Source organism: Apodemus sylvaticus, chromosome 4 (genome assembly GCF_947179515.1).
Source record: "Apodemus sylvaticus chromosome 4, mApoSyl1.1, whole genome shotgun sequence".
Taxonomy (NCBI): Eukaryota; Metazoa; Chordata; class Mammalia; order Rodentia; family Muridae; genus Apodemus; species Apodemus sylvaticus.
The window spans coordinates 26,813,759-26,832,105 of record NC_067475.1 but is presented as its reverse complement, the minus strand read 5'-3'; the positions used below and the strand labels follow the sequence as shown (position 1 = coordinate 26,832,105).

Below are 18,347 nucleotides of genomic sequence, written 5' to 3'. Positions count from 1 at the left end.
CGGACACAACCTTTGTCCCCAAACACCACATTCACTTTACACAAACTTGTTGACCTGACACCCAACTCAGCTTTTCTTGAACCTTCCTCTGAGCAAATAAACATTCCTTGTGATCTGCGGATATCCCGAGCGGCGTCAGGAAGGGCCCGCAAGGACCCTGCTGGCTCAGCGAGCCCACCAGCTTGCGACTGATTTGGTTTCCTCTTTCTCCTCTGATTTTAAGAAGTGAAGAAAAACACCAATTCCTGTTCATTTTTGAGACAATGCAACGGGCTCTAGACCCCGTTCCAGGAAGCTGATTTCAAGGAGGTCACCAAAAAAGTAGGCTGGGACACCAGGAAGGGGGCTTAGGGATCCCACCGTGGAGGTGGGCTCCGGAGAGCCGGCACCACGCGGCTGGGATGGCAGACGGAAAGGTAAGCGCCCCGGTGTGGACGCACTTGGGAGATCAGCCTGGGGGAGTGTGACACCACGTGCTACAGGGGCGGGGACAACACCCTCCCTCCCCTTCTTATCTCTAAAGGGTGCAGGGCCGGATCTCAGAGTTTCCGAGAGAGACAGGGAGAGAGAGAGAGAGAGAGAGAGAGAGAGAGAGAGAGAGAGAGAGAGAGAGAGAGAGAGAGAGAGAGAGAGAGAGAATATTTTGAATATATTTTGAATATATTTGAACCTCAGGGTCCGGCATAGACAGTAGAGGTGAGAGGCTAGCAAGAACTCCGTATCAACTTGCCAAGCTCTCAGCCAGCCGTACAGAGAGAGTCCAGCGTAGACGCGGGAACCTGGGGACCCGGAGGGAGTGTTTCTCTCTAGCTCCTTGGGGGGTGGGGAGTGGGGGGTCCGGACCCTTCCACGTTTCTGCGGCGGGAAAATAAAGCTTCAAGACAGGAAGAGGAGTTGGGGTTGCACAGTCAGAGAGGATTTAGTTCCCCGAAGTGTGGCGCGGTTGGAGCTTTATATCCGGGACAAGCGAGTGTCACCACACTGCAAGCAAATCCTGGGGCCTCAGCAAACCGGGCTCCGGACAGCTGGCCCCACGCCCGGCTCGGAGTTCGAGACTCTGGCCACTTAGAGCTCTGGGGCCAGCAGGCTGCTGACCCAGTGGCCTTTATCTCTGTCCCCCTTTGTTCCTTTTATCTCAGGCTCCGCAGGAGGCCCCGAGAGGCCACACTGCCTATCGCCCTCCTGGCTGTGCGACCTCTTCAATGCCCGGCAGGTCTGAGGCTGCAGAGGAGCGGGGCCACCGAGCGTCTCGCTAACTGGGCCAGGCTGTGACGCGGGTCCGGCGGATCCCCCACTCCCACCCTAAGGGCACTGACACCGGAGCACCGGCGGGCGCGGGTCCCTGCATCCGCTAGTTTCGGAGCTGCACGCCCCACGATGGCTCCGGGCCGGGCAGTGGCGGGGCTGCTGCTCTTGGCGGCCACCAGCCTGGGACGCCCCTCGGAGGGGCCGGAGCTCGCCTTCAGTGAGGATGTGCTGAGAGTGTTCGGCACCAACCGGAGCCTGTCAGCCGCGCAGCTGGGGCGTCTGCTGGAGCGTCTGGGGGCTGCATCCCAGCATGGAGCACTGGACCTGGGCCAGCTGCACTTCAACCAGGTAAGGGTGGCCGCGTGGTCTGCAGTTTCCGGCAGATTCCCATCCCAGAACAGTAGCAGAGCAGAGAAAGGATTTTTGTGAAGTTTTTCAAGTTTGAGGGGGGGTCATTTGATCCTCACCAGTCGGTTTACCAGGCATTAAGGGACTAGAGATAGGGATCTGGCAAGCCAAAATGATAAGCCGAGTTACCCTGTGGATCTGTAGAAAAACTGATAGGTCTAGGAAGTGGTAGAGGGCGGAAAGTCACCCATGATATGAGACTTTGGAATGGTGTATTTAAATCTCAAGGAAAGAGAGCCATTAATTTACGCATTCAGCAGAAGGAACCTGTCACTTGCGGTCCTTCTCAGTTTCAGAGTGACTGACCACTCCCATTTAAAAAGCGCTATTGTGTATATTGCATAAGGTCATTAGGGCTGAAACGGTACACGCTACAGATGGGGAAACTGTGGACACCTTAAGGCTCAGATCACCGCTTAGTTACTGATTCAGTTGGTGGAAGGCTGGGGCTCCGAGTTAATTTCTAGTCATGTCATGTCATGAGTTTGACTCTAAAATTCATTCAAAGTAACAAAATGTTATGTTTCTCTCTGTACATGCGTGTATCTAGTCATTTACTAATGCGCCAGATTTAATAGTGGGCTTGAACTTTATAAGGTAATTAAAAATCACACTGGTCTCAGGGCTTTGGCTATCTTCTGGTGATGGAGACCGCAAGTTCTAATCCCCAGTCCAGCAAGCCATTAGAGGGGGCAATTCAATCAATGCTTCGTTCTGCCCGTTCCTGCTTACCAGACTCACGTTAAATAGCAGATGGCGTAGTTCATATATAGTTTATCATTGGGGCAGTGGGGGTTTACTAGAAAAGTTTCTGTTCCTAAGATGTTTGGGAAATTCTATATTCTACATCTCTGCTTTTGGAAACAGGGTGTTTTCCAAAGAGTCTGATCTTTGATTACAATGAAGGAAGCTTTGTTCCGATAAATTCCTCAACATTCATTAGCATTATAGTTGTTAGGTCCCTTCCTTCCTTCCTGGGGATTAAATTAGACATATTTTGTCTAGCCTGCAAGTCAAGCACTGTACCACTAAGCTACAGACCCCAGCCCCACGGTCTTGTTTCTGGTATTACTATCTTTTACTAGTTAAAATAGATTACAATTCAAGGTGCAGAGTTTTTCCGGATGCCGTGACATATGATCTTTCTTTGACCTAGAAGGATTTTGTGCTGCCCCATGCTGAGTTTTTAAAAGCAAACTGTCTTAAGTTTCATTTCTTGCATGTTTTTAGATTTGATTTAATGTTTGAGAAATTACATGTTGCAAATAATGAAATACCCGCATATTTTACTGATGCATTTTGAAATAAAGCAAATGCCATTGCAGGTCTTTTCTGGGGTAGCTGGATTGTCTTCTTTTAAAGGAAAGAAAAGCTGAGCTGACTAGTTTCTAGGTAGGTGTGGCCATTTGCTTGGAATGAAGTTTAAGGGACTGACTTGAGGCTGTATCTGCAGCCCACATACTGTGTTGACTTAACCACAGTCTTATCTCACAGAGTCTGGAGGTGAGTTTTAAAAAGACCCCAAGCTCCCTGGAAAGAAAGTAAGGGGAATAGATAATCTATTTAGGAAAATTGGTTACATTTACAAGTAATACAATGCTTAGTGTGTAAGCATGTAGGATGGACGTCTCAATGGGTAAATTATATGTTGATATCTTTATTCTCATTCTCAAATTTGCATGCATACTCTCATTATGAGTATTAAAAAGAGACAGGAGGAAGCCCATAATTAGCTTGGAAACAGAGAGGCCAAGAAAAACTCTGCACTAATCAGGCTTAACAAACATCTCTTTGCAGTTCTGTGAAGTCTTAATGACAATAGCAACCATTGGTGAAATGATGGCAAATGGTAATCTCGAAGAGTCCATTAATTTGCTGGTAATGGGTAGATAGGCTTGCCAAGGCACGCACGTGCTCCAACCCGCATTAAACCGTCAGATCTGAAATGAAGGCTAGGACCTTTGCTGTCTTCATGCTTGAAAGAATGCAGCTTCAGTTCTGGTGGGTGCAGAATAGAGCCATGCAAAGCGTATTGTGAGAAATTTAATTAGCTGACTTTGGAAAAAGTCTGAGAAAGTCAAAGGTTTGCACGGGCCAGAAATTCCTTAATATTCTACAAGATTTGCCCACAAAATTGGACATTTGCGTGAGAGCTTTGATAGCGGTTTGACAAAATTCTTTCGGGCAATAGACTACTGAACATGGCAAGTTTGGACATCTTTCTCCTTTTTGGTATTCAGGGCTACTGTTGCCCTGCTGCTTTGAGAAACAGAGGTGACTTGCATTCTCAGAGGACACAGTTCAGTTTCCAATTTTGGAATTGGAAATGGTCATTTTAATGACCATTGAGGGTCCAAAGAGTTAGGTAGGAGAACAACCCAAACTGTGTGAGAAAGAGGGCCTCGGTAGCCAAAGGGCTCTGGCGTGCTCTTTGACCGACATGCAGACTGATCTGTTCTGGGAAACACAGAATGCAAGGAAGCTAGAGGTCAGAATCTCTAGGCAGGATGGATCTGGGCATCGAGAGGGCTGCCTTCTGTTCATTCCCACGCTGGTCTCTTCTTTACATTTCCCATCGTTCCCTCCTCTCAGGAACTGCGTTGCCACACTCTCTCATGTGGACACTGGTTTAAACAAAAGAGAAGCCCTCCTTTTCAGAAGCATTATGCTGAGCTCTAGGGACACCTCCACTCAAACATCCCTGAGGTTCTGGAATAGGCGGAGGTGACGTTTTTGTTTCTCACGGTCTCCCCACTTGGGCTTCAATCCCCAATCTTCCCTGTGGACTTTCCTGCCGTCTCCTGCATCAGACGTGTTTCTCTCACATCCTCATCGGGATGCTCACAGTCTATTTCTAAACCATTTGAATGTGTAATCAATCTTCCTAAAGCAACGTGGTATGCTTTCTTTGAATAACCCTCCATAAACTCCATTTCGAGAATGAAGTCCAAGTCTTGAGCCTGGCATTTCTGGCTCTGCTCCCCTTAGGCCAACCTTCCTCCTCAGACCTGGCATCCACTGAATTGAGCTCTTCACCCTTCTGTGAGTTTCTCTATGCCTTTTCTCAGTATCTTCCCTGGAGCCTTCCTTCTTCCAACTAGAAAGGTCTGACTTCCCTTGAAAACGCCAAACAAACAAACATCTTAAAAAAGCCTAGCCAATCTTGTCTTAAAAATCCTGCCAACCAAGATTGCTCTATTTTCTAAATTCTTGCAAGGTATTTATCTTGCTACTGTCAGTTATCTATATATGTGTTCTGAAGATAACCTCTACTAACTTCTATAAAAGGCAGGGCTATACAGAACTTATTATATCACTTTTCTAAGCATTACGTTCTGAAAAGTTTTTTAGATCTGGCCAAGAGTTTAGGAGGAATTCCTTTCTCTTGTGTGGCAACACGTTAGTTGATACAGTTGCTCCTATCTAGGGATCGTGTTCATGTTTGCTTTCTCTGTCAGGAAAAAGACTAAAAATCAGAAAAAGTCTGGAGCACACCAGGCAGCAGTGGGGAAAATCTTCCACAGAGCTGACAGGATCCACCAGTAAGGGAAGACTTTTATCAGAGGAGAGGAAACACAAGCCACAGTAAGACACACAGAGAAAAGTGCACTCAATAAACTGGAGGGGAACTGGGAGGTAGGATGAGGAGTGGGGGAGGGAACTTGGGAACCCCAAATTTGGCCTCTCTTTGAGGGGGGAAGTTTGGTGTATTTGAGGGGTATTGCTCCCCCAATTTGGAGGTGGGTCACTCTTGAACAAAGACAGGGAAGCTGATAAGTCCACTGCTTTGGGGCAAACAAGTCCTGGTCCTGGCCTTGAATTGGTTGTATTGGTGCACAAGTGGAGAACGCTATAAAACTAGGCCTTTAGGCCTTTGTCTCAGGTCAGGAGTATGAGGACGGAGCTAGGCCTTTGTCCTGATTGTTATCTGCTTGTGACTCTTCTTTCTATTTTGGATCTAACTCCTGGTCCTTCACAGTCATAGTACACTATGTCTATACTTTTATTTGTGTTATTACGCTTTTCTCCTTTTGTGGCTGTATCTCCCATGAAGTGTCCTCTCCAGTGAGGATTTAAACAAGCAGACGGGAATGACCCACTCACCCCCTCAGGGCAGATAAAGCATCTGGTGTGTACTATGAAGGCAGTAAATACTTTCGTTTGGGATTTCAGGGACAGAGCCTCACTTCTTTAGGGCCTTAAACTCCTACGCTCCCTGCCTCACCCTCTCAAGTGTTGGCATTAGAGGATGCTCCACCTTGTCCATTGTCTAAGATTTCATTAGGATTTCTTGAATCCACCTGTGAAGCTTGTTAAGAAGGACAGCAATCTGGGCTTCCATACTTAGAGGGCATGGCGGCAGGTAGAACACACGTGCATCTGACTGTAATGTATGCTCAGATGATACGTCTGACTTGAGAACACAAACAGTAATGGGGCAGGAGCAGACCCGCATTTCCAAAGGGCGGGGTGAGATTGTGGACTGTACAGAATGAGTAGAGGTGGGGTGGAGGAGGCCTTGGGTTTTACAAGGTGTCTTGACCCTCTCAGTCTGGAGCTAGCAGAAGGCAATATTCAGGCTCTCCACCCAAAAAGTATGCAAAGGCCCCTCAAGAATCAACAGTGATAATTTATTTCCAGTGTTGGGTGTCAAACATGATAGATAAACATACTACCAGGGAGCTATGTCCCTATTCTGTTTCTACAGTCTTTTGCCTGGACTGATCATGTAATTATTAAGTCTTTAGTATCCTCTGGTTCTATGAAGCCAGAGGTCTCTGGAAGTAGAAAGATAACTCCTGACTCAGGTTAATGAATGACCTGGGTAGCAGTAAGTAGCCAAAGAGGCGTGTGTATGTATATGCATTGGTCACTGCATTATTCTTGTATGTGTTGCTTACTGTCATGTGCCATGTATTTTTCCAGAAGTAAAGGCAATGATAGATAGTATTGGGAGGCATTCTAGGGAGCAAAGACTATGGGTGGAAGAGACGAAGAACACACGTTCCTTTCTTTGGCCTTTTTGTGTAGAGAAATGATAGGCATGAATCCGGTAGGAATGCCTTCCGACCTGCTGGTTCTCGTGAGAGCCCTTGCGTGGGATACAGAAAGACGATGCTTGGCTCCTTGATGAGTCTCCTACATGAGGGATCCCTGCAGATCCACTACATCACTCTCACTGAAGGTGACCGTACACAACATCTTGTGCCTTCAGGCTTTGGTAAAAATGAGGGACCTGTGTGATTCATTCATTTGACTGTGACGTCAAGAGCTTCATTTGCCTAGGCACCAGGTGCGAGTGAGATCCACTTAAGGAAGATGCTTTTCATTCTTTCCATGTCTGACTCTCAAGTGTATGTCTTTTACCCACTACCCCATGAGTCATGTGGATCCCTCTGTATCAAATGTAGGTAATTACAGTGGGTGTTTCTAATACAACCCTTCTAACGATTTTATTTGTAATATCACATTTGTTATCACAACAGTCCTATGATAAAAGTGCTATGTTTTAATTTATTTTTTTGTCTTATAGGAGAATATGGTACAGAGAGGTTAAGCACTGGGACTAGTGGTATAAGTGGTGGAATCCCTGATAGCCTTAAACACTTTGCCGTAGTAGTGCATACATTTTTATTATAGTCTAAGAAAACATTTTATCTCAGCAGATAAGCTATTACCTCATAGTTTGGACTATGGACATCAGTTCCTTATCTGGACCCATTGCTTAGTCACATGAAGGGGAACAGTCATAAGGCTACAAGGGACCTAGTAAGGATGACTGGTTCTTGTTTTCAGTGTGTGTGCGTGGGCATGCATACAGAGGCAAGCACACAACTTCAGCTGTCATTCCTTAGATTTTTCTTTTTTCATTTGGTTATGAGATGCTTCTCTCACTAGCCTAGAACTTGCCAAGCAGGCTAGACTGGTTATCCAGGAAGCCTGAAGGATTTGTCTGCCAGGTCTAGGATCTCCTCCTCCTCCTTTTCCTCCTCTTCCTCTTCCTCCTCTTCCACTTTCCTCTCTCCACTCTCTTCTCTTCTCTTCTCTTCTCTTCTCTTCTCTTCTCTTCTCTTCTCTTCTCTTCTCTTCTCTTCTCTTCTCTTCTCTTCTCTTCTCTTCTTCTTCTTTTTCTTCTTTTTTTAAATTTTTTTATTTTCTTCTTCTTCTTCTTCTTCTTCTTCTTCTTCTTCTTCTTCTTCTTCTTCTTCTTCTTCTTCTTCTTCTTCTTCTTCTTCTTCTTCTTCTTCTTCTTCTTCTTCTTCGTCTTCTTCTTCTTCTTCTTCGTCTTCTTCTTCTTCTTCTTCCTCCTCCTCCTTCCCCCTCACCTCCTCATCCTCTTTCTTTATCTTCCTCCCCTACCTTCTAAACATGAATTCTGGAATTGAACTTAGAGCCTTATGTCCTCCAGGGCTGTCTCCTTCCCTTCATAGAGGCATTTGTATGTAATTGGATGAATAGGTGTGGAAAGTCAATGTGTGAGACAAGGCCACACAGTTCTTGGTCTGGTGAGGTGAATCACCAAGTAAAGGCACTTGAAGCCAAGGCTAATGACGTGGGTATGATTCTTTGGGTCCACACAGCAGAAGAAGAAGACTGACTTCTACAAATTGTCCCCTGAACTCTACAGGAGTGTCATAGCTTGCGTGTGCATGCACTGAGTGTTAAAGAAAAGAAAACAGCAGCTCATCCCAGTGCCATATGAAAGGGAGGATAAGACATGTTTGATAATAAAATATGTGAATGTTGAGTTGAGAGTAGATAGTCAAAGCTTCTATGCACATACACACTAAATAAACAAATGATGTAATTAGAAAAGCTACACTGTTTAAGTAATCCCCATAGCAAGCATACAAATCATATCTCAAGGTCACATACACATGGCTCCCAATCTACTGGACAGCATGGACTCTTAATTAGAAGGAAGGGGTATCTTTTTGGTTGGGAATGCCTTTGGAAGAGTCACAACTAAGTCAGCTCTGCTTATCTGATTTGGTTTTAAAATTATGCATTCATGGAACATCTGCCTATGCAAGTTGTGTCTATACTTTTAAAAACATGTTAGATTTTTTCCCAGAGAGTTACACAAATTCCCTTTCATGGAATGAAATTTTCATGAATTTTATTTCACATATTGACTTTTTCTGCCCTCAGAGACACTTTGAGCAGCAGTTCTTTCTTCTATGTCTATACTTGAATATGAGAGAAACACCTATGTTATCAGGACAGATTCCAGCTCAGCATTTATGGTGAACTTTAGAATGACTCCATTTCTGGCAAATTCAAATAGAAGTCTTCCTTTTGCGGTCCTTGATTGCATGTTGCTGGGGGGAGTGGTTGTGCGTAGGCAATGAGGAATGAGTTGCAGCAAGGCGGGAAAGCAGGCGAACAGAGGATGCCTACAGAATCACTTGCCCTAATATGACAAAGCACTGCTAACTGCGAGTCTGCGCTCTATGTTATAAGGGCAGGGAGAGTGAAGTCCATCCTTGATCAGTTGCATTTTCTCTTGGGATGTTGCAAGTAGAGTAGGCAGGGGAAAGGTTTGCAGCAGCCGGACTTTCCACACTTCATGCTATAGCCTTGTTTCCTGGTTCTTCACGTCTTAAGGGACAGCAACAGGCAGGGGTTTAATTTTTCCCACAGTTTTAGTGTGATTGCTTTAAATGTAATGTGCTTTGAAATTCCGTGTTATTAATTACTTTTAGTGGTAATAGGAGTTGGGGAAAAAGAAAGAGGACATAAATAGGAGTGGAAAATAAGACCTGAAGTTGAGATGGATGAATGTCAAGAAAAGTTAACTCCAGCGATGTTAGTTCAGTGTGATCGGTTGCTGGAATCTGTGAGCTAATTTTGTGCAGGACAGTGTTCCTCAAGGGTTGTACACATTACTAGGTGTGAAATGTTAGTCTTTAGGTCATTTATTACAAAATTTTTACTTACAAAAAAGTTTGCAAACCCTAGACAATCTTAGAAACTATGCCATTTTCAGAGACTTCTCCCATTTTCAACTCGCTGAATAGTAAACTCCTGTTTGTAATTGGAGCTAATTAATTTATTCTCCAGACTATTTCCCAGTTGCCTGATTTTATAGCCAAGTGTGGTTTTGGAATCTTAAAGTTTATAAAGAAATGAAACTATCATCAAATTATTTTTGTGACGATGGGATCCGAGAGCTTAGAAAACCTTCAGAATCAGAGCCTTGTTATTTCAGTTTGTGTCTCTTTTCAAAAATTCTCTGCTATTTTTCCTGGCCTGAAGTTTAAGGGGAGCAAAACCAAAAATTGATGAATCAATGGTGCTAACCTGAAAAAGAGTGTTATGTATTTTTAATCCAAATTTTAATATTGTTGCTTCAGAGTTTTTAAAAAGTATATACATACCTAACTGATTAGTTAGAAAAGAAAAAAAAACAAAACCCCTAAAATAAATGAGCTCAGTCGAAGCTCCAGAGGCAGTTTTAGTCCCCTGAGCCTAGTTTAGTGTGTTCCATGCTTGCCACCATTCTGGTGAGTCAGTGGGATCTCTCACTGCTTTCGACAGTGTTGCATAATGGTTAACAGGGTGGCATCTAGAGTCAGACTTGCTTACCACCCAGCCCCAGATTAAATTTAAAATTTAAATTCTGTCACTTAGTAACATATTAGTCCTGGAAAATACCTTCTTTAATCCCAGTTTTCACCTTTGTGAGTCCAAAAGAAAGAGCACGATCCATACGGTGGTTTGAACTGTAACGAGTGTAGTCCATCTGCTACATTTCAGACCTCAAGTATCCAGTGTGTAATATGAACTAATCTAAAAAAAAAACCCCAAATTTCCATTCCTCCTACCCACTTCATACAATGAATAGCAAGAGAGACAATGGAAAATCCTGAGCATGGGGCTGTCTCAAATCATGTGCTTTATGCATAACTGCTGTCCCCATAATACCATTAATCGATATACTTTTATTACCCGTAGCACAGTTGTTATTTGTTGGGAACCTGAATACCTTAACATACGTTAGTTTATAGAGGAAGGTCTGACTGTGAAAAGACAACAAGGATTAGTGAGATAAAGAATCCATGGAGAAGTATGTCAGCCTGGTGACTTTGGTCCCTGTGACTTTGTTTTGAGAAAGGCTCTTAACACGACTTCGCTTCATCAAACTCTGGTACTAAGTTCCTGAAGATGTCAACCTTAGGCATAGACTCTAATGAAAGAAACAGAGTACTTGAATACATGTTAGAATTATTCTATTTCTATTATTCTATTCTATATAATTCTATTATATTCCTAAATATTATATTTAGGAATTGACTCTGCTGTTTTTTTTTTTTTTTCTAAACTTTACACCATTACTGAAATGTGAGTTGACTCAGGGGGTCCATTTTGTGCCCCTAGAAAATTGATTAGATTGTGGCTTTTAGGCTTAGATCTATTTCTAAACCCATGAAAACCTGGATATGGATTTTGCAAGCCAAAGAATCCAGGACCCTCTTAGTTCAGTCGAACCTTATTAGTTGGAAGAAAAATAGGAGAGCAGCCATTTTAGTCTCACTGGGAAGGAAAGAAATGCATGGCTCTTTCTGGACAGGGAAGGAGAACATTAGCCCAGGCTTCAGACTGGACTGTAAAGTCAGAAGTTTGGTTCTGGGATAAGACACAGAACATGTGCCACATGAATTAAATGTGCGTTTTATGTCACACAGACCCTTCTGTTCAAGATTCCATGGTGTCATGGTGCTAGATCACTGGGATTGTGTATAGAAGGACGTTGGATTATGGTTTTCTTCAAGAGATGTGCTCAGGATTCAGTGCATGCCACTTCTGCATCTATTAATATAAGAAGCCGTCACTGGCTCTGTTCTCGGTCTTGGGATGAGTGCCATCAAAGTAAATGTGGGCAGTGTCTTCACTGCAGCAGGAAGCATCGAATTCCTATTATTCTAACAGGAACAATGGCTAACCGTTGAGGAGTGCATCTTATGTGCCAGGCATTGTGCTTGGTGTACCATCCCGTGAGTTCTCAGCGTCCTCTGGGGAGATGGCTCTTTCAACTTTGCCTCTCAGTTCTTTTCCCTTGTTGATCTGAAGCAGATGGTGTGTTGGCTAGGCAGCTCTGCCAAGCATCCCCTGAGGATTGTCTGGTTTTGGTGGCTCCTTGTACGTGTATAACTGGATTATGAATTGCATGAGCACCTCCACCACTTCCTTTCTTCCCAGCTACCCCTCAACACACTATGGTCGGATGTCTCCCACCACTTCCTTAAAATTTTTCTTCACAAGGGCACCTGGACCTTGATGTTTTTAAACACAATGGATGTGTCTCCTGGATTACCTTTCTGTAGATTTTTATGGTTCCCATTATGACCTCATGGAAACCCACCCTTTCCTTTCTTGCAGCCATTACATTGCTGTTAGGTTTTCAATGTTTTATGACCTTATCCTCCATATTTCAATGCTGTGGTCCTCAGAGTTTCTCAGGCCAATCCTTTGAGTCTATATGCTTTCTCCATCAGGTTGATCTCTATGCATATCTCTCTGTATTTGTATTTCCTACCCCCAGTTGCTTTGGTATGTATTTTTCTCTTGGGATTCAGCTGTGGACATAAAGGGCAACTCTGCCCCATTTCCAAACCTCACACATCTATGCTTGCCCCAGATTGAATTCACACAGTCCATTTTCTCCATCAGAAAATGGAGAACCTTGTTTCTTCCCCATTAGTTCTAGGCATTACAGTCACCGTACTGAGGCAAGAACCTGAGTGTTACTGTCTGCTTCTCCTCTTCCCACCCCTGCCTCTCCTCTACTCCCTCCCTCCACCATTCTTCCTCTCTCATTCTCATATGTAATTTACATAGGTCCTGTCACGGTAACTTAAATGTCTTCTGTTTGATTTCTCTAAACTCCAGTGTTCTCTTTTGTGTAACGGAGGAAGAAAATGTAGCCACTCTATGGGACTTCAGTGGGTACAAAGGAAGTCTTATGAGGGGTAAACTGTAAGCCATCCTTCTGATTAATGCAGCCACTGCCACCACTTTCTCATTTCCCCTTTTCTCCTCTGCATCTTGATCAAATGTTTTTCTCTAATCATGAACACACCTGAATACATTTATTCCAAATGGCTTCCTAGTACAGTTGAAGCCATTTGAAAACTCCTTGCTTGTCCTGTGTGGCCCTGTACCACCTGCCCTCGCAATTATATATCTTGACACTAACTTTTAGAATAGTAACCTTGGATCTATCACACCTTCCAAAATTAGTCCAATCAACCTGAATGACTTATTCAACTGAAAGTAATCCAATAATTCTTTGTTTTTCATGCAAATTATTTAAAAAGAACATGAAAGGATTGTATATTAGAATTTCAGCAATATGTTGTCTGAGTAGAAAGAAATAACGAGACTGTATTGTATTTAATTTCTGAAGCTTCTAAGATTCTTTTCTCTTTATTTAGATGTAGTTGTTTTTATGTAGATGTAGTATAAAGTATACTTTATAGCTATGTTTTTTTTTTTTTTTTGACAGCCTTGGAAACAGCGTTGTCTGTAATAGTTTATTTAAGAAGCACTGAGCATAATTTTAAATAAATTGAAATTTATGTAGAATGAACATAAAATGTCTACCTTTAAGAATGATCTCTTCAGAAGTCCTGATAAAGTCTTGATCCACATGTCTCAGAACTCTATTAACATATATGTGCTAGTTTTTTAATCTCCCTTCATGAACCTCTTGATGTCCAAAACCTTGGTATGGCTGAAGAATATGCAGGAAGTCCGTCTTCTCTAAATGTCTATGATCTGATTAAAAACATGTGTGTTTTGGGGGATGGGTAATATAAGAAAGTTATCATAAATGCTAAACAGATAAATAAAATGAGTGTGGGGTTATTGACAAAGAAATGAACATGACAGTGTCAAGTCCTGACGGTGGATTTCAAATGGAGCTTTGCAGAACAGAACAGTTGGATAGTTCGAGATATGAGTATCAGAATTATGGGTTATGTGAGTATAAGTCACAGTGAAGGGAAAATAAAAGGTTTATTAGAGCTTGTTTAGAGCATAGAGGTTGTGGATGTTTTAAGAGGCATCTCTCAAAAAGGGGAAAGAACCAGCAGAGATAGATAATTGAGGTTTTTAAGTATTTAGACTCTTGGGGAAATACATAGTTCTGAGAGTTTGTTTTTACTATTGTATGTGTGTATGTGTTTGGGTAGAATGAGGTAGAAGAGACAGTGCTGGTGATGTTTCTAATAGAAACAGTCTTGTGGGGGATGGAGAGATGGCTCAGTGGTTAAGAACACTGGCTATTCTTTCGAAGGTACTGAGTTCAAATCCCAGCAACCACATGGTGGCTCACAACCATTTGTAATGAGACCCGATGCCTTCTTCTGGAGTGTCTGAAGACAGCTACAGTGTACTCACATATAATAAATAAATAAATCTTAAAAAAAAGAAACAGTTTTGTGGGGCTGTAGGACATAGGATTAAAGGTACACAAGACTACATTAGGGACTCTCAAGTCTTCTGCTATGCAGTTGTGGTGGTGGTTTGAATAAGAATGGCCACCATAGGAATGTATATTTGAATGGTTATTCACTAGGAAGTGGCACTATTTGAAAGGATTAGAAGGATGAAGAGGCATAGCCTTGTTAGAGTAGGTGTGGCCTTGTTGGAGGAAGTGTGTCACTAAGAGTGGGCTTTGAGGTTTCAAAAGCCCATGCCATCCCAAGTCTATCTCTGCCTGTGGATCAGGTTGTAGTTCTCAATTGCTTTTCCAGCATCATATCTGCCAGGCCTGCTACCAGCTCCCCACATGATGATAATGGACTAAATCTCTTTGAAGCCAGAAGCAAGCCAGAAGCAAGCCCCCCTCCCCCAGTACAATGCCTTGGTTATGATGTTGCTTCATAGCAACAGAATGTTGTCTAAGACAATGAGATATAAAGCTGTGTGTGAGACCTCTCCTATGCTGGGCAATTTTATATCAACTTGATACAATCTAGAGTCATCTAAGAGGTAGGAGGCTCAGTTGAGACAATGCCTCCACAAAATCAGGTTATAGGAAAGCCTCTAGAGCATTTTTTAAATTATTGATTGATGTGGGAGAGCTGTGTCCATTGTGGGTAGTTCAATCCCTGGGCTGGTGGTCCTGGGTTCAATAAGAAAGCAGGCTGAGAAAGCCATGGGGTCCAAGCTAGCAAGTGTCACTCTTCCATGCTCTCTGCATCAGATTCTGCCTCCAGGTTCCTGTCCTGTTTGAATTCCTGTCCTAACTTCCTTCAGTGATTTACTATGGATGTGGATACAGGATTCAAATAAACCTGTTCTTCTTCAACTTGCTTTTCATTTTAGCAATAGTAACCTAAATCAAGACAAATTAGTACCAGGATAGTGGGGGTATTGCCGTGACAGACCTGACCATGTTCTTTTGGGGAGGGCTGTGGAAGGACTTTGGAATTTTGGGCTAGAAAAGCTATTGAGGGTTTTGAGCTCAGAGAACTGTTCTGTAGGAGCTTTGAAGATAAGAATGTCAGGATAGTACAGATGATGGAGGCCTGGCTTGTGAAGTTTAGGAGGGAAGCAAAGACTCTACTGGGCTTTTTCGTGTCAAGAATATGTGGTGTCTGTTCAGCTAGAGCTAAAGAATCAGCTATGATTAAGGAGAGCCCAGCATCATTGAGGTGAAGTCTTCTGTGAAGTGTTTTTCTCAGTCATCACATGCAAGCTGTGTTCACAGATGGCCAAGGTTGTACCTCATGGTGGCAGCCGAATATGGTCATGTGTAAGAGTATCCCAGGTTATGTTGCTTTTGCAGGCATGAAGGGATCATGGAGAGTGGCTGAGGCTTGGCACTGTGAGAGGTCAGGAGAGGCCATTGGTTTCAATACCACCTTAGTATCAGTTAAAGGTCCAGGGTTGAAGATGTCCTGGAGAAAAGTTGATGCTTTGCACCATGAAGATAGTCTAGTAGACGCTATCAGTGAAATTGTAGCCTGGTTGTAGTAGAAGACTCCAGAGCTTCCAAGATGCCACTACTATGGGATAACCACTACCACCACCACCAGCAGCAGCAGCAGCAGCAGTGAGGTGGAACAGACCAAAGCTTTAGGGGATGAGCTGTGTGTGCTGCAAAGGGCAGAGCTGGAGAAGTGACCCAAGCTCCCTGAGGAGCCCAGAAGATCATGAGTGAATCTCAAATACTGGACATTGAATTTTATTTTATTTTATTTTATTTTATTTTATTTTATTTTGTGTGTGTGTGTGTGGGGTTTTTTGTTTTTGTTTTTGTTTTTTTTTGTTTGTTTTTTTTTTGTTTTGTTTTTTTCCGAGACAGGGTTTCTCTATGTAGCCCTGGCTGTCCTGGAACTCACTTTGTAGAGCAGTCTGGCCTTGAACTCAGAAATCCACCTGCCTCTGCCTCCCAAGTGCTGGGATTAAAGGCGTGCACCACCACATACCATTGGAGTGTGGTTTTACTTCGTTCAGATTGGGACTGTGCCCTGGTTCTTCCCTCTTGATGGAAGAAAGTGTTTAATTTAGTTTTGGTTTTATAAGAGGGCACAGTTGAGAGACTTTGAATTTTTAAAAGAGTTTGGACTTTAGAAGAAAAGTTTTTTGCCCCCAAAGATTGAACTTTTAAGTGTTTGAATTGGTAAAGATTGTGGGATTTTTAAACTTGAAATCTGTATTTGTGACATTTGTTAATCTGAGATCTTGGGGATGAACCCCAGGCCCCCCCAAAACAAAGGTTATATCTCAAAAAGTGTTGTGTGTTAAATTGACAAGGAGTCAGTTACACTGGCTAATTTTATGCCAACTCGACACAGGCTAGAGTCACCTGAGAGGAGAGAACATATTGAGAAAATGTTTCCATAAGATTGGGTTACAGGCATGCCTGTAGAGCATTTATAAATGAATTTTCTTAAGGGATTGATGGGGGAAAGTCCAGACATTTGTGGGTGGTGCTTTCCCTGAGGTGGTGGTCCTGGATTTCTACATATGCTGCAGCATTCCGTCTATTGTGACATGAACTATGAGGCCTCACTCAATTGTAAAGGGGTGAGGAAAGGAGAAGCTGTCATTTGGGGGCTGGAGAGGTAGCTCAGAGGTTAAGAGCACAGACTGCTCTTCCAGAGGTCCTGAGTTCAATTTCCAGCAACCACTTGGTGGCTCACAACCATCAGTAATGGGATCCGATACCCTCTTCTGGTGTGTTTGAAGACAGCTACAGTGTACTCACATAAACTAACTAAATCTTAAAAATGAGAGAGAGAGAGAGAGAGAGAGAGAGAGAGAGAGAGAGAATCATTTGACCATACCATTTCTCTGCCAGGGACCTAGCAACCTAGGGGGACCCAGGACTACGGTTTGAGAACCAGTGTGGCTATGTTGGACAAATGCTGTCCTTGTATGCAGATGTGAGGAACCTTGAGTGTGAGTTGAAGATGTTTATCACATGTACTTATTCACAGAGAGACTGAGTGGAGGCCTTTGGTGACCAGCAAGGCAAAATGGCCCTTTGAACTTAGACGACAGAAAAAACATCCACGGGTCTTTCATATAGTGACACAAAGTAGGGGGGCTCCTGCCACTGGGACAGGTCAGGGTTGAAGGCAGGAACACAGAGCAACTGTCTGTCTTGGTCTTGAGAGATGTGCCAGTCCCCACTGGTGAAGTCTGCAAACCTCTTTGAAAAAGCAGGTTTAGCTTTGAAAATTCTTTTTATTTCCTGTTTTGCTTTTTTTGTAAGATCAACTTCCAGTTCATCTACCACATTTGTAAGAACCTAGAAAAAGAGATTAAAATGAAAGAGGAAATCATGATTCACTTTCACTTTTCTAAATACACAGAAATACAAGTACATTGTTTAAAATTAGGAAAGCTAGACAGGCAGGAAGGGAAAAAAATGACTCATAATTTTAGCACCGAGATAGAAACACCATCAGCATATGGGGTTCTTTGACTGTAAATTATATTTTTTTTCCCAATTTTTTGAATTTGGTTTTTTCAAGACAAGGTTTCTCTGTGTAGCCCTGGCTGTCCTGGAACTCATTCTGTAGACCAGGCTGGCCTCGAACTCAGAAATCTGCCTGCCTCTGCCTCCCAGAGTACTGTAAATTATATTTTACACGCTTTGTAGTAGCAATACTATTTCTGCACACTGCTCCATAGGGAGTTTTTTCTAATAGTGTATAATTCATTAGTCATTTTGTCTTTAAAATAATATATTTTAGAGGAGAACTTTTATCTGCCCTTCAGAAAGACTTGTAAGAATGTGTGTATGTGAAGATGCATATATGTATACATATGTAAGCATATTTGTAAGTGATCATGTGTTTGTGTGTGATTTGATGTATGTGTGTGTATTGCAGTATATGGTTTAGTGGATGTGTGAATGTGAGTGGTGTATTGTATATCTGTGTGTTCACATGTGTATATATATATTTATGTGCATGTGAGTGTGTGTGTGTGTGTTTCAGAATACATGCACACCATTCAGGCTTAAGTAAGAAGCATAAGAAAGCATGAGATAAAAATTGGAAACATTGATGTCAGAGAAACACTTGTCATCCCTAGATCCGCCTCCTAGAGAATTATTCATCTGGAGTGTTTTTTTTTCCTCAAACCTTCTCTTTTATGGTATTAAGAATGTGTCCAAAATTCAAGCCAAGAATGCATCAACTCTGAAGAGGCACTTAAGATGGCCG

General features: G+C 42.8%; 1 protein-coding gene across 3 annotated transcripts in view; it reads left to right on the top strand.

Moving 5' to 3' along the window:
- Positions 1-243: 243 nt before the first annotated feature.
- Slc39a8 (solute carrier family 39 member 8) overlaps positions 244-18,347 on the top strand; it is a 61,512-nt gene continuing 43,408 nt past the window's right edge. The window contains exons 1-2 of one of the 3 annotated variants that reach the window (XM_052179180.1): positions 244-416; positions 1,140-1,596. In XM_052179180.1, coding sequence (XP_052035140.1) covers positions 1,378-1,596 — 219 coding nt within the window. In that variant the 5' untranslated portion in view covers positions 244-416; positions 1,140-1,377. Of the gene's footprint in view, positions 417-590; positions 697-836; positions 1,597-18,347 lie in introns of those variants that run through there. The other 2 variants (XM_052179178.1, XM_052179179.1) reach the window with 2 other exon arrangements.